The sequence below is a fragment of the Acyrthosiphon pisum genome, chromosome X, assembly GCF_005508785.2.
Source record: "Acyrthosiphon pisum isolate AL4f chromosome X, pea_aphid_22Mar2018_4r6ur, whole genome shotgun sequence".
In the NCBI taxonomy this organism is placed as follows: Eukaryota; Metazoa; Arthropoda; class Insecta; order Hemiptera; family Aphididae; genus Acyrthosiphon; species Acyrthosiphon pisum.
Genome location: NC_042493.1, coordinates 10,943,471 through 10,956,733, shown reverse-complemented (window position 1 = coordinate 10,956,733; position 13,263 = coordinate 10,943,471). Strand labels below are relative to the sequence as shown.

The 13,263-nt window shown below is 31.3% G+C and overlaps 1 protein-coding gene across 1 annotated transcript; it reads right to left on the bottom strand.

Annotated features, from left to right (window-relative positions):
* Nucleotides 1-2,469: 2,469 nt before the first annotated feature.
* On the bottom strand, nt 2,470-13,062 carry LOC100163264 (dynein intermediate chain 2, ciliary-like). Its single transcript, XM_001949999.5, has 10 exons — nt 12,668-13,062; nt 11,317-11,518; nt 10,879-11,243; nt 10,517-10,796; nt 10,266-10,430; nt 4,269-4,531; nt 3,994-4,171; nt 3,685-3,910; nt 2,770-3,003; nt 2,470-2,681 (listed from the first exon to the last, which is right to left on the bottom strand). The coding sequence occupies exons 1-10, from the start codon at nt 12,761-12,763 to the stop codon at nt 2,546-2,548; spliced, it is 2,145 nt and encodes a 714-aa protein (XP_001950034.2). The 5' UTR covers nt 12,764-13,062; the 3' UTR covers nt 2,470-2,545.
* Between the last annotated feature and the right edge of the window lie 201 nt (nt 13,063-13,263).

Sequence of the window (13,263 nt, the reverse complement as noted above, 5' to 3'; positions counted from 1 at the left end):
AGGACGGAAGAGGTTTCAATCAGTGTGTTAAGAGTTGTGGGTTGGTGAATGATGCGGCGATGGATTAGAACAGCAGTGCCACCGTGAGCAGGCGATCCGCGGACGGGCGGCAGATCGTTCCTGTATGTGCAGTAGTTAGGAATGTGAAGTTTGGTAGATGGGGGTATACGGGTTTTGTTAAGTAAGATTATGTCGGTTTTAAGTAGGAGTGCGAGGGAACGTAGTTCGTTGAGTTTGTGTTTGATATCGTTGGAGTTCCAAAATAGAATTTTTAAGTTATTCATTTTGAGGCGAGAGTATGGACAGGTTGTAGGTTGGTGAGCAGGTTAAGTATCAACGTCAAGTTAAGTTGAGGGACTGGGGTAGTTGAAGAATTGTGCGGTGGTTTCGAAGTTGCTGCGGAGTATGTCAGGGTAGAGTTTTGTAAAGGGAGCTGAGGTGGTGGAGGCGGTGGAGTGGTGGAGATTGGGTTATAGGGAGATAGGGTTTGTTGTTTGACGGAGTTTTGTGTTGGCCTTGGAGATGACTGCTGTTTCTGAGCCAAGAATTGAGGGCAGCCTCGGAAATTAGCCGTGTGAGGGCCACCGCAATTGCAGCATGTCGGGGATTGTTCAGGAGTTTTGGGTTTCAGCGCATTTAACACATCGCGGCGGATGACCACAGTTACGGGAGCCATGGCCAAAGCATTGACAAGAAAAGCACTGAGCGGGACCGGAGGGTTTAAGAGGTTCGACTGAGATTTGCAAGTAAAATAAGTTGGTTACAAGAAATATATCTTTAGCAGTCTGATTGGCAGCGATGTGCACGAGACATATGGGCATGGGTTTCTCTGGGGTACCAAAGCGGCGTACGTATTTGACAGTGTAGCCCAGGGTCTCCAGTTCGTCTTTCAGTTCGTCGGTTGTTATGTCGTTTGGGATTCCTGTCAGAACGACCTTAAGGGAGCGAATGAGTGTGGAATTCAGTTCTGTGTTCGAGTAGTGTCTTCTGGACCAGGCGGAACTGGGTCGCATCTGCGACCCGCAAGGAAACGTGATCACCGGTTTTAGTAGTGGGTAACGTGTCAGTTGAGTGTTTGGAAGTTAGTGAAGATATTGAGTGGTGGGATGAGATACTAGAGTCAGAGAATGAGTCTAGTGTTTCGGAGTCGGAAGTCTTGGGGGGTGATGAGCGTTGTCGTGCAATTTTTTGTTTTTGGTTGGTTGGGGGGTTTCCCCCTTTACGTTTTCTACACATAGTGAGGAGGTGGGCCTTTTGGGGATGGGATGCTGTGGCTATGTGAGGGCGTGGCCCCACGACAGCTGTTTACAGAGGAACGTCACTTCCGCGACGGCTTACTTGTGGGCACTGATGCCCTGTTGAGAGCGGTGAAAACGGCTGTTGGTTTGATCGGTTCGGGTGTGAACCGTGGCGCTGATGCCCTGTTGAGAGCGGTAAAAATGGCTGTTTGAAGGAGCTGCTGCTGAACGCTGGCTGCAGATTGTTGGTTGGCAGTTAACGTCTTGACAAGTTGACTGTTGACTGAAGTATGACGATGATAGTCATTCAAGAAAGTATCCGGTATATATAGTGCTTGCCGTACCGACCATTAAACCGTGTTCTGCCGCCGCGGGTGGCTGTGTTTGCGTTCGGTACGACAAGTGGCTTTACTTGCTCAGTTTTAGGGTTACGTGTGTGGGGATGATGTTTTTGGACTCGTGAGAATCTTTTCTATATGTAGCCTACGGTCTTAAGTGTGTGGGACAACTTAGGGCCCTATAATGTGGGTGTGAAGTTGTCCCGGTCGTTTGTGTGGCTTTTACTGGTCTCTGATTGGTGGTCCTGAAAAGGACCGTTTTATAATGCGTGATCGGTGTACCGTTACAATGGTCACCAGCGATAATATGTACTCAAATACATTAAGGACACACACAAAAAAAAAAATATTTATATGTATTAGATCATTATTACCCGCACCTGTTATGATTATTTGTTCTTTCTCACATTTTTTCCACTGGCCATTAACAATTGTTTGGGTGCACACGGGGAGCAAGACTTATCGAATGTTCCAGATTCTAGATCGTCACGAGGTGAATTTGAGTCAGTTGACCATACATTGATCAATGCATTGATAAGTTTACTATATTGAATATATTTTCAAATCCAAAACCTAATTAATTTGACTCGGAGTACATTTTTTTAATAAATCGATGAAAAAGTATGTAAACTGCCTCTCATTCAAAAAATTTTACTTTTCAAGAAAAGTTTGAAGTTTAAAATTATGAAAACAAGGTTCCATTAATAGTTCGAAGGTCAAAATTGACCTTGGCACCCATAAATAATAAATTGATTTTGAGTTAGTTTTTATAATAAGTTTATACTTGAGTTACAAGTTCCAAATTCGAGGTTACAAATTATTAGATATTACTAATTTGTGAATCCAATTTTGTATTAAAATAATTATTTAGTAATTAATACCTGGATCAGGGACCTATCCTCGTCTACTTAATTAAATGAATAAACAGAATTAATATCAGGTTCAGAAAACGATTAGTATCAGAATCTTTTATTCCCTAACAGAATTCAACACTGTATGCAATTTTTCCAACTCTAGCGTTTCTGTAGGAATCTGAACTCCTTTCTTTGGAGACTTCATAATTGCACGAAGATTTGGTGACAATTTATACGTAACAATAGTACCCCTGTAAAAAAAAAAACGTACAGGAGTTCCACATGTGGTTACAGTTGTTAAAGAAGAAATACATGCAATTCTATGACGTCTATTATTACCTCGAACTTCCAACCACAATCATTGGTACTCGTCTGTCAAAAGCTAATCGAACGAGTCGATATTTCTCTGTGGGGTGTATGAGCTGTTCACAAACGCAATTTTTAGTGCTCACGTCTAAATCGTAAAAAAGAACACGACAGTCCACAGTGATAACACAGAATACTGAACTAGAGAATGGTGACCAACGCACGTCCGTCAAACCCGTCTGAAGGTCGAAGATTATCAATGGAACTCTGTAATTATCAGAAAGAAAACGATTAGGAGGGTTAAAAAGACTAAAATGCAACAGGTATTAAAAAAAAGTTAATATTTTTATAGGTATTTATTTATCTTATATAATATGATATATCCTAGATATTGTCAAGATAAAAGTACAATAGTATAATACAATATATTAATTCAGTTATACTTATATCTAACATCGAGGTACTTAAAAGTTAAAATTAGTTAGCTGATGTCTGGTGCATCATATAAATCTAAATAAATCGTTAGTCATGAACATAAAGAATATTACCCGAGTATATCATACTAGCGTTCATGTATACCTAACCGTCACAAGTATACAACTAATTCAAGGTCAGTTTCAAAACACTATTGAATAGGTACGTGACCGCTGAATGTTGAGTACAGGTCTAGATTTAAAACGATATTCAATATTATCAATATTGTTATTATATAATATTATGTAACATACCAAATCGATTTTATATTAACATTCTGAAGTTATTTATTAACTATTAATTTATTATTGTAATAATTCCTAACACATTATAAAAAATAGTTAGTTAAATCGTTACCTACCTAGGTATATCATATAGTCTTATGTTGTTCAACGGACTTAAAGAAGTATATAATATGATGTTTTATTAACACAACCACGATCGAATTTCAAAATTTAAATGAGATTAACTCACTCGGATTTGTCTTCCCACAATTTAATAACGAAATCTTCACTACAGGTAAGGTATATATTTGAATCAAATTTGTTGAAATCGATTCGGTTTATCGGCATTTCGTGAGCTTTAAATCTCTGAACATAACAACTCCATTCCGTATTACATTTAAATATATAACCTTCAACCGTACCGATTAAGTATATTTCTGGTTCAGTTGGATTAAATGCAATCGTCGTACCCCTGGCTGTCAACAAATGTAATGTATGTATTATTGTATATTTTTAAAAACATAAAACTCCATTATAAGAAGGAAATGCATTACATTACCATAATAAGTTTGTTTGATACCACCAAGCTCGATTTCTGGATACATATCTATGACTAGAGACATTCTAACAACTTTCATCAATTCATTTTGCATCAGTATCCATTGGCAGACTAATCCATCCTCGGACACAGAGAAGAAGTTCATTTCACCGGTAGGCAAGTTCTTGCACCAAACTACCTGGATAACATTTAAATTTAATAGACTTGTTGCTTGTATCTAGTGTAAAGTTGTATAGGTAAACAAAACTTAATTTATAAAAACCCATTTTGTATACCTGCATTACACTAGCCATGATTTTGGTACCAGCTGAGTGGGTCGAATATTGGGGTTCGTTTTTCAGTAAGCTAACGTTGTATACGGCTAAATTTCCGTCACGTAGTCCAACGGCAAGGAGGTAACCGAAATCATGATGAAAACTCAAACACATTGCACCAGATTGTGTATGAGCTACATAATCTGGGTACGACGAATTCTTCAAAACCCATAAGCACACGTAACCAATGTCTGGACTTTCGGTAAATTTTAGTTCACCCAGGGCTAAATTTACCATAAATTGTAACAAAAATTAACACTCATAATTACGAACAATCATCTTACGTACATGTTATAATTTTTTTATAATATTTTTTTTAACAGCTATATTTACCCTACTACTTTTTAAAAATTATTCTAGAAGAATGCAACTGTGAAAAAATTTAACTGTAAAATCGTGGTCACACAGCTACCAAATTATGATTATAAGAACAAACACATTCCGATATTCGTATAAAACATTAGGTTTTGATTATAACCTACATAGAAACATGTTAAACTAAAATATATTGGTCATAATATATTTTGCTTTTCATACTAGCTGTTTATGTTCATATGCATTCAAATAAAAATGTTAAAAATATACCAATTTTAAATGCCTACACAAGACTATAAGAGCACTCAAATATTATTTGAATGCATTATTTTGTTGTATTTTATCTTGAAAATAATTTTTAAACAAACCTTTTATATTAGGTATCTCATCTGTCAATAATTAACGTTTATATTATATTTATGGTCCCCAGGCCCTAGATTACATTTTATTTTATCTTATTAAGCACTAGCTGTACATCCCGACTTTGCCCGGAAAAATATGAACAAACCTAAAATACTGCTCTAAATCGGTGTATTTTGATTATCGATAGTTGTAGTGTACTTCAGTTCATGGGAAAATCGGCAACGTTTACTTCGCTTTATTAACTAATTCAACCGAGATTGGCAAGATTTTCCTGTGGTGGATTGGATTATAGATAGGTATAGTATTTGGTATATTTTCGATCGTGCAGGTTCAAACTACTCTCTAAATTTTCCAGATATCCAGTGCTCGAATTGGAAAAAAATTGAGGACGGACGCTGATTTTAGTTCAAAAAACACCGTTCCATAGCTGATAAATAATATTATAAAGTAACCCGTTGTGGACTTCGTCCTCCGCGCCCCCTACACATATAATATGGCACTATAAAGGTAGTTTATATGATATTTATTTGCTTATTACTATAAAATTATTTTATAAAGAAATAATAATATTAATTACAGAAATAAATATTATTCTTTAATTAAATTCCACAATGATTTGTATGCATTTTCTTCAGTAGTTTTTCTCTTTTTAGGACAATTTTCTTCCTCTGCTGTTCGTTTGCCTTTTTTAACCCACGATTCCATCCATTTTGTTGTGTTAATCTTATCAATTGGTGGACCAACACAATTTATAAACACTTACGGTGAAATGTGTACTGAACCCAAAGAATATCTTTTAGGGGATACAATTTCATTCATTGAGCTGAATGAACGCTCACATTCTGAAGATGAAATAACTATACACTTAATTACAGTAGTTAGTAGTTTAAGATCTTCAACATTGTCCTCTTTGTGTCTTTAAATTGACGGAAGCCTCTTACTGAAGTGAACTCATCAACTTTAAATTTTTTAGACAATCGGTGTATACAATCATCACCATATTGTATATTGAAGTTCTCAGGCCAATTTTTAGGAACAAAAATATCTAAATCCGACAATAATTGGTCATACTCTTCTTGAAATTTAAAAGAAACATTATTAGAAGAATTTGTCGATTGTGTAGTGAATAATCTTGATTTTAGATTGTTTGAAAGACTTCTAAAAAATTGAGAAGAATTAATTCTTTGAACACTTTTGTGTAGATAATCTGATAATAGATAAGGTAGACATGATATCTTTAATCGTAGTACGTGGTAGTGAACGAAACCACCGCGGTGGTAATAATCATTCGCTATACTATGAAAAACAATAACCACCGAAGCTGATATCAGCTCGATAGAAATCGTTATATTATATAAAAATAATATTATATCCATGGCTATTATATATATATATATATAGCTATTTACCATATAAAATATAATATAGTTATTTAGCCATGATTATTATCTTAGTCCGTGATTGTCGTCAACGATAACCGTTTTCTGGGAAAAAAATAAAAATAACCATTACATTTAAGTTTGCTATAGAAGATAGAAATAAATGAAAAAAATCCAAATACACCATTCAAAAGTAAACATCTCCAGGGGGATGGACTCGTTTTTAGCGTTCCTCGCTTAACTAAATGAAGGAGGACGCTGAAATCTATGAAAAAATGAAAGAGGACTCCGTCCGCCCGCGCACCCCCTCCCCAATTCGAGCACTGCAGATATCTCTATGAACAGTATGAACAATCCCTGAAACTTTCAATAAAATCAGTCGAAAAGTGTTGAGTTGTAAAGCTACAAACTTATACAGGTACATTTCATGTTGTTGTACAATATTTGTGTAACAAACAATAAATTAAATATTATTTTATTTTAAAAAAGAACTTTGCTAACTAATGACATTATGGTAACTCTATATATAATCAATAAATGATTCAATCTTTGTGAGCCAGCCACCCTATCCCAACCTATGTGGGGAATAATAAGATTAATACAATTAAATAAATAATATTTTTTTTGCCCTAAAATAATGAATCGAGTTGTCGAGTTGACCCACACCATAGAAATGAATATAGGTACACCATTGCGACTAGCTAAACGCCAGTAATAAGTATAACTGCGAAAAATTCAAGCACATGGCTAATATGATTATACTTATGTGTATTGTCGAATGTCGAGGATACATAATATCTGTAATATACGAAGCAAATCCCAACAACTTTCTCCGAACAAGACCAATTAAGCTTTATCTAGCAAAATTAATATCATAAATAACTGAATCATAATATTAAAATTCTAATAAATGTGCATTATTTAGAATATTATTAGATAGGTAAGTACTATTACTATGAATTTTAATACCTATATATTAATATTTCATTCATAATAATTATTGATTAATATTGTTGATAATAATTATAATTATTTAATAATATTTAAGTATATACCTAGTACCTATAGTAGGACTAAAGTAGAATATGTTTTAGTTTTAGCAAGTAGGTAAGCCACTTAGTAACTAATATAATAGTTAAGGCCAGTGACGAAAATTGCTTAGTCGATATTAATATTTTGTTATTGAACACCGCACAACAACGAGTGGAGAAATTGTAGTGTTTACATATTTTAATTTGAGGTAACCCGTATAATTATTATAAACGAATAAATAAATGAGCAGTTTTTGCCATAGAATTCTCTGAAGTTGGCACAGATTTTATTATATTTGACTCTCCCGGTTACCAATGCTAGCGCAAAACGATCATTTTCAAAACTTAAAATAATTAAAAACATTTTAAGAAGTTCCATGAGCCGTCTTCGAGGTTTAGCTTTAAAATCGATAGAAAAATAATACGTTGGCCAAAAAATAAACTTTGATGAATTAATTGATCGGTTTGCACAGTTAAAATCAAGAAAATATTAATGTACTCTATTTCAAATATTTTATTTTTGTACATTTTATTTAATTTTTTCCCAATACTTACTGTCAAATGACTTAATAATAATTATTGTACTTTTTTTATAAATATGCTAACATTGCTAGACACATTTTGTTACTTATGCTTTGTACCAATTAGTTGACTTTATATTATAATTAAATGTTTATTTTTCAATATAAAGTAGTGAAGAGTAATCTTTTGATTATTTTTAAAATTTTAGGAGCTCCAGGAAATGTTATGCCACGGGCCCCTAAAATCCTATAGTTACGTCACTGAGTGTGTGTTTGTACCATCTATTATAATTGATACGACATTATGTATAGGCCATAGGATAGACATAATAATATTAATATGGTACCTACTTTTTAGTTTTAAATGTACTTGAGCTGAATGTCTGAATAACTCAATATAATATTGCAATACTTCTAAGTATAATAATTTAAAAATATATTAATAAATTGTACTTTATAGGTACCTACCTGCCTATAATGATTTGTTTAGAATTTTCTTCTCTTATTCCGTAAGAAAATATATCTTTGACTTAGAATTGGAAATTTAGACAAATAACGAGAAGAGTTTTAGTTTGACAATTAGGTATAAAGTAGATATATAAATTATTGAAAACATATTGCAATATTTTCATTGCAGTGTCATAGATTAATGTGATTTGTTTGTTTAGCTATTTAAAACTTAACACACTAGGTGTTATGTTTTAAAGAGACTCAGGACTAGGCATTACCAAGTCAATTTTAATTTTAATTTTAATTTTAATCTATTACCGAGTTTACTTAAATTAACTTAACCTATAATTTTACTTAGTTCTATCTAGAATATATTTAATAACGAAATTGTTACAATGCAAACAAATTTTTCTACGATAATAGGTATTAGTATAAATGGTATTAATTTTTAACTTTCCTATTTAATGCTTTTTAAAACTGAATTAAAATGTATTTATATATTCATTGAACTTTCTTCGCATTTTTACTATTGTAAATTATCATTAATGTAAGTTTCCTGCAGTAGTGTAGTGTTGGAAATTATCTAGATAAATTATCTTTTAAAGTATACATAGTATTATGTTACGTTTATCTAATGATTAGCTTTAATAAAAAAAATGGAATTATATAGATAATTTTAATATAATAGTGCTCTAATAAAAATTTTAATAATGAATAATTAAAATTTTTTTTTAATTACTGTATTACTTTACAAACATGGACTACGCGAGGCAAGTGCATTGTGCACCTTAATCGTTTTTTGACTTAATACTTATGATTATGAATAAAACCTATGTTACTAAAATTATAATATAATATAAATTACTTATAAAAATAATAAGAATTAGGTGTACAAAGTTTTTCATTATTATTGCCATGACCGCATGGTACATGCGTACATGAGGGCACTTACATCGTACACCTCCACGAGCCATAATGGGCATAATGAAATATATTAGTTATTAGTTTAATTTCTCATTAATTAAATAAACAAAAATTAATTTCGAAGAGAACATTACATTTTTGATATTTTATAAAGAGTATATCAGTAACTTTATTCTTGGTAATTGCTTTAATATGATTTATGAGTGGCTATATTTTAGTGCATAGGTACATGGCAATTGACAAGATTTATATTAAAAAGAAAAATTCTGAGACTTAAGATAGGTATGATTAAAATAAAAGGCGCAATCTGTTGTTATCATAAATATTATGTCGTTATATTATCATTAGGTATATTGATATAAATCTAACAATACAAAAATATTAAATAACAATAAAAATAAGTATAAAAAAATAATAATTATCTAGATAAATGTACTGTTATATTTATCATTTTCTAGATAAATTCCATTTGTGTTATCTTTATTTTCATCAAGATAATATTTTGTTAATATTATCTAATCTTATCTAGATCATTTTTTAGTTATCTATTTCCAACACTGGTTGTCTGCTTAATGAACACATGTGAAAACCTTAAAAACTCATATTCACAATAGTTGGTATGGTATACTATGTAACATTATACTCAGTGATTGAGTTATAGAGGCATAGAGCTAAAGTAGTTCTAAAATTGAAATATTTTAATACTTACTCCAGTTAATAATTATTTTTAAGACTTCAAATTAAATCATTTTTTTATAAATAAAATAAAATGAAAATATAGACTAGGCTTGTACAAAATACAAACTTCAATATTAAATAATAAAAAATTTTAAATTATAACTATCAGTTTACAAATTACCATATAAGTAACTGCCAATTGGTTAAGACTTAAGTTAGTGTGTAAAAGTAAATAACGTTAAGTTGAGGTTTATTTCCTCTCAATTAATTTTACTAAGTTCAAAAGTTGTTACTTACGAATGCTTAGCGTTATAGCAAACATGTCAAAATAATCAGGACTCCAGGTTATATCAGTAACAATTAATTTTTTTTCTTCTTCGTATACCATTGTCCACATTAACATTAAGGTCCCTTCTCCTCTGTCCCTGAATTGATCTGATGGGTCTTCATAATATCGAAAATCTACTCATAAATGTAATAAATGGGTATGGAATAAATATTATAATTAATATAAAGTGAGGTTTCTGAAAAATAGAATTTTCTTTTACCTTGTGCTATGGCATCTGTAGCATTTAAGCTGATGTTTTTTTCAAGAATCTTAGCAGCATTCAACAATTCATATTTCATTTCGTCATGTTCAATATACATTTTTTTACGGGGTTTATTTTTCCTCTTGCCCATATGTGCTGCCAATTTCTCTCTCATTTCTTTTTCTTTTTCTTCCTTTTGTATTGCATAGTCAACTTCATAAGTGCCATATATATCAGAAGGTGACACAAACGCAGCAAAATCAAACTTTTTAGTTACGGGGGTTTGAGTATCTTTATTCTGTAGATTACTAGAGTTAAGTATTGTAAATAATATAGCAGACAATTATAGTTATAAAATATATAATATTGTCTAGTCTTACCCTCATAAGAATTTTTTTAGTTTGTGAAACTCTGTCAAAAAAGTTGAACTTGTTTTTAAGTTTCACCACAGTACACAATTTCGTCACTGGCAAGCTTAAAAAGGACTCATCAGATACTTTTTTTAATACGCGTGATTCTATTTCTTCTTCGGGTTCATTCTTGAGATCTGTCGATATACTCTCAACTTCACCTTCTTCTCCCACTTCCATGTTTTCATGCATGAACTCTTCGTTAACGTCTTCAACTGACTCTACATCATCAATATTTAAGTCTAATGCTAATGGGTCAATGTATTCTTCTTCTTCTCCTTCTTCTGTAATATTTTCACCCATTATTTCATCCGTACCTAAATTTTCCGGTTTTCCTGTAAAATAAAAAAAATAGGAGGTATTAAAATAAGTAATATATTATTCATACGTTTTTATTCACTATCTTACTGCATAATTCATTTTCAATTTGTATAATGGCATTCATCGATTCGCGATGAAATAATGTAGATTTCAACTCGAAGAGTTTTATACAATTATTGATTTCTTTCTTTGGTAAAAACGTCTTTTGTTTATTGCTATAAATTACTTTAGCATGTGGTGTAGGTGGTTCTTTAACAAAAAGACCATTACCGTAAACTTCATCTAATTCCTAAAATAAATAATTAAGTACCTATATCATTTTTTTGTAATAAGACTTAATAATTCTGGAAGTCAGTAGCGTAAACACTGGATGGGGGGTTCAACCAACATTTGTTCAACCCCCCCCCCTCGTATTTTTTCACTATACGTAATTACCTACGTAAAAATATAATATAATAAAAATTAATACTATTTTAAAATATGTATAATTTTTTTTTATAAAATATTTATAAAAAGACAAAATTAAAATTCTAAAACAAATTGCAGTGTTTGCGTCGAGTTTCGAATAACAATTTACGGTGAGAAGACCGTCGCCACCGAAATTATTACTTATTAGATATTTGATATTCGAAATTATATTCCATTATATAGACAACGCATTTTATTGTTAACATTACTGATAACTCAACAAATTACTAATTAACTAAATTATTAGTGGATTTGTTCAAAAGCAAACATATAGGTCAACAATCAACGAATTTTCATAGGTACATATGTGTAGGATCCGATAATCGATATATGCCTATATGGCTATCACTATGGTGTCTATACTTTTAAATTCTTAATATTTCAAATAATATAATTGTACTTAGTACAAAATGTTAAATTTTCAAAAAGAATAAATAAATATTTTTTGACGTTTTAGAGTAAAAGAAGTCTGGCGCCTGCGATTTATGATAAGAATAAAACTTTTTTATAAACAACATAATATTTTGATGTATTGATGTATTGTATAATGTATGTTTGTGTATATTTTTTAGTTTAACCCCTCATCCTCTCCCAATTGAAAAAAGCTATGTAAGCCACTGTTATGAGTGTTAACCTACCTAACCAATCTGAATATAACAGTTTTAGGAAAATTACCTACTCTATTAAGTAGGTAGGTACTTCGATAGTATTTAATCTAGATTTTCTACAACCAATAAATTATTGCATGAGACACGATACAAAGAACTGTAATCTATCAACCGCAAAATAGAATACATTTTTTCATGCATCCAATTTTCTTGAAAAATACAGTATTTATTTTTGAAAAATTATAATTTCTGTATTTTCGTGTTTGACTCAATGTTGTTGTTTAATATATAATTAAACTGGTCAAGCTCTATAATGTCCTATTAATTAATAGCTATATAAATATTTAAATGTTTTATTTTACTTCTTGACTTAGAATTAACTGATCGTCTGGTTTAACTGGATCATCAGAAAGTACAACTTTCGCCGTTTCTTTTGCTTTTTTCTTCGAGGTTTTCATTTTATTTTCTAATAAGACTGATGAATATTAATTTACTTAATTAATATTATTATAATAAGCTTTGTTAATTAAATAACAAAAATTGAAATACAGTTGTCTTAGTAACTAATTGCATTGGTAGGTACAAAATATACTTCTCGCAGTGGTGGCAACTCGAGCTGAAAAAACTATACAAGTATACAACAGTACAATACTCACGTGAAAAATTAATAAAAGACTTAAGCTACAACTAACAACTATATTGAACAAACAAAATCTAATCACCGCAGCTGTAGAATCCGAATTACTTATCCAATATTACTAAATTACCTTAGAGAAAATCAAAGCAAACTATTATTCCATTATTTTAAACACAATTGAAATTAACAAAAATAAAAAATCAATTTATAAATCTGAAACATTCTCCAGTTTAATTTCTAAAAATATTGACACATTCACAAAAAAGACAAACAACAAGCATCAACGTGGTTTGACGGATAAAACAAGTATTATCGCATAAC

Coding starts and splice junctions, on each gene's coding strand:
- LOC100163264 (XM_001949999.5), bottom strand. CDS start 12,763: ATGAAAACCTCGAAGAAAAAAGCAAAAGAAACGGCGAAAGTTGTACTT. Junction 3,911..3,993: donor TATCAAACAAACTTATTATG/GTAATGTAATGC, acceptor ATTTGTTGACAG/CCAGGGGTACGACGATTGCA. Junction 2,682..2,769: donor ATTGTGGTTGGAAGTTCGAG/GTAATAATAGAC, acceptor TTTTTTTTACAG/GGGTACTATTGTTACGTATA.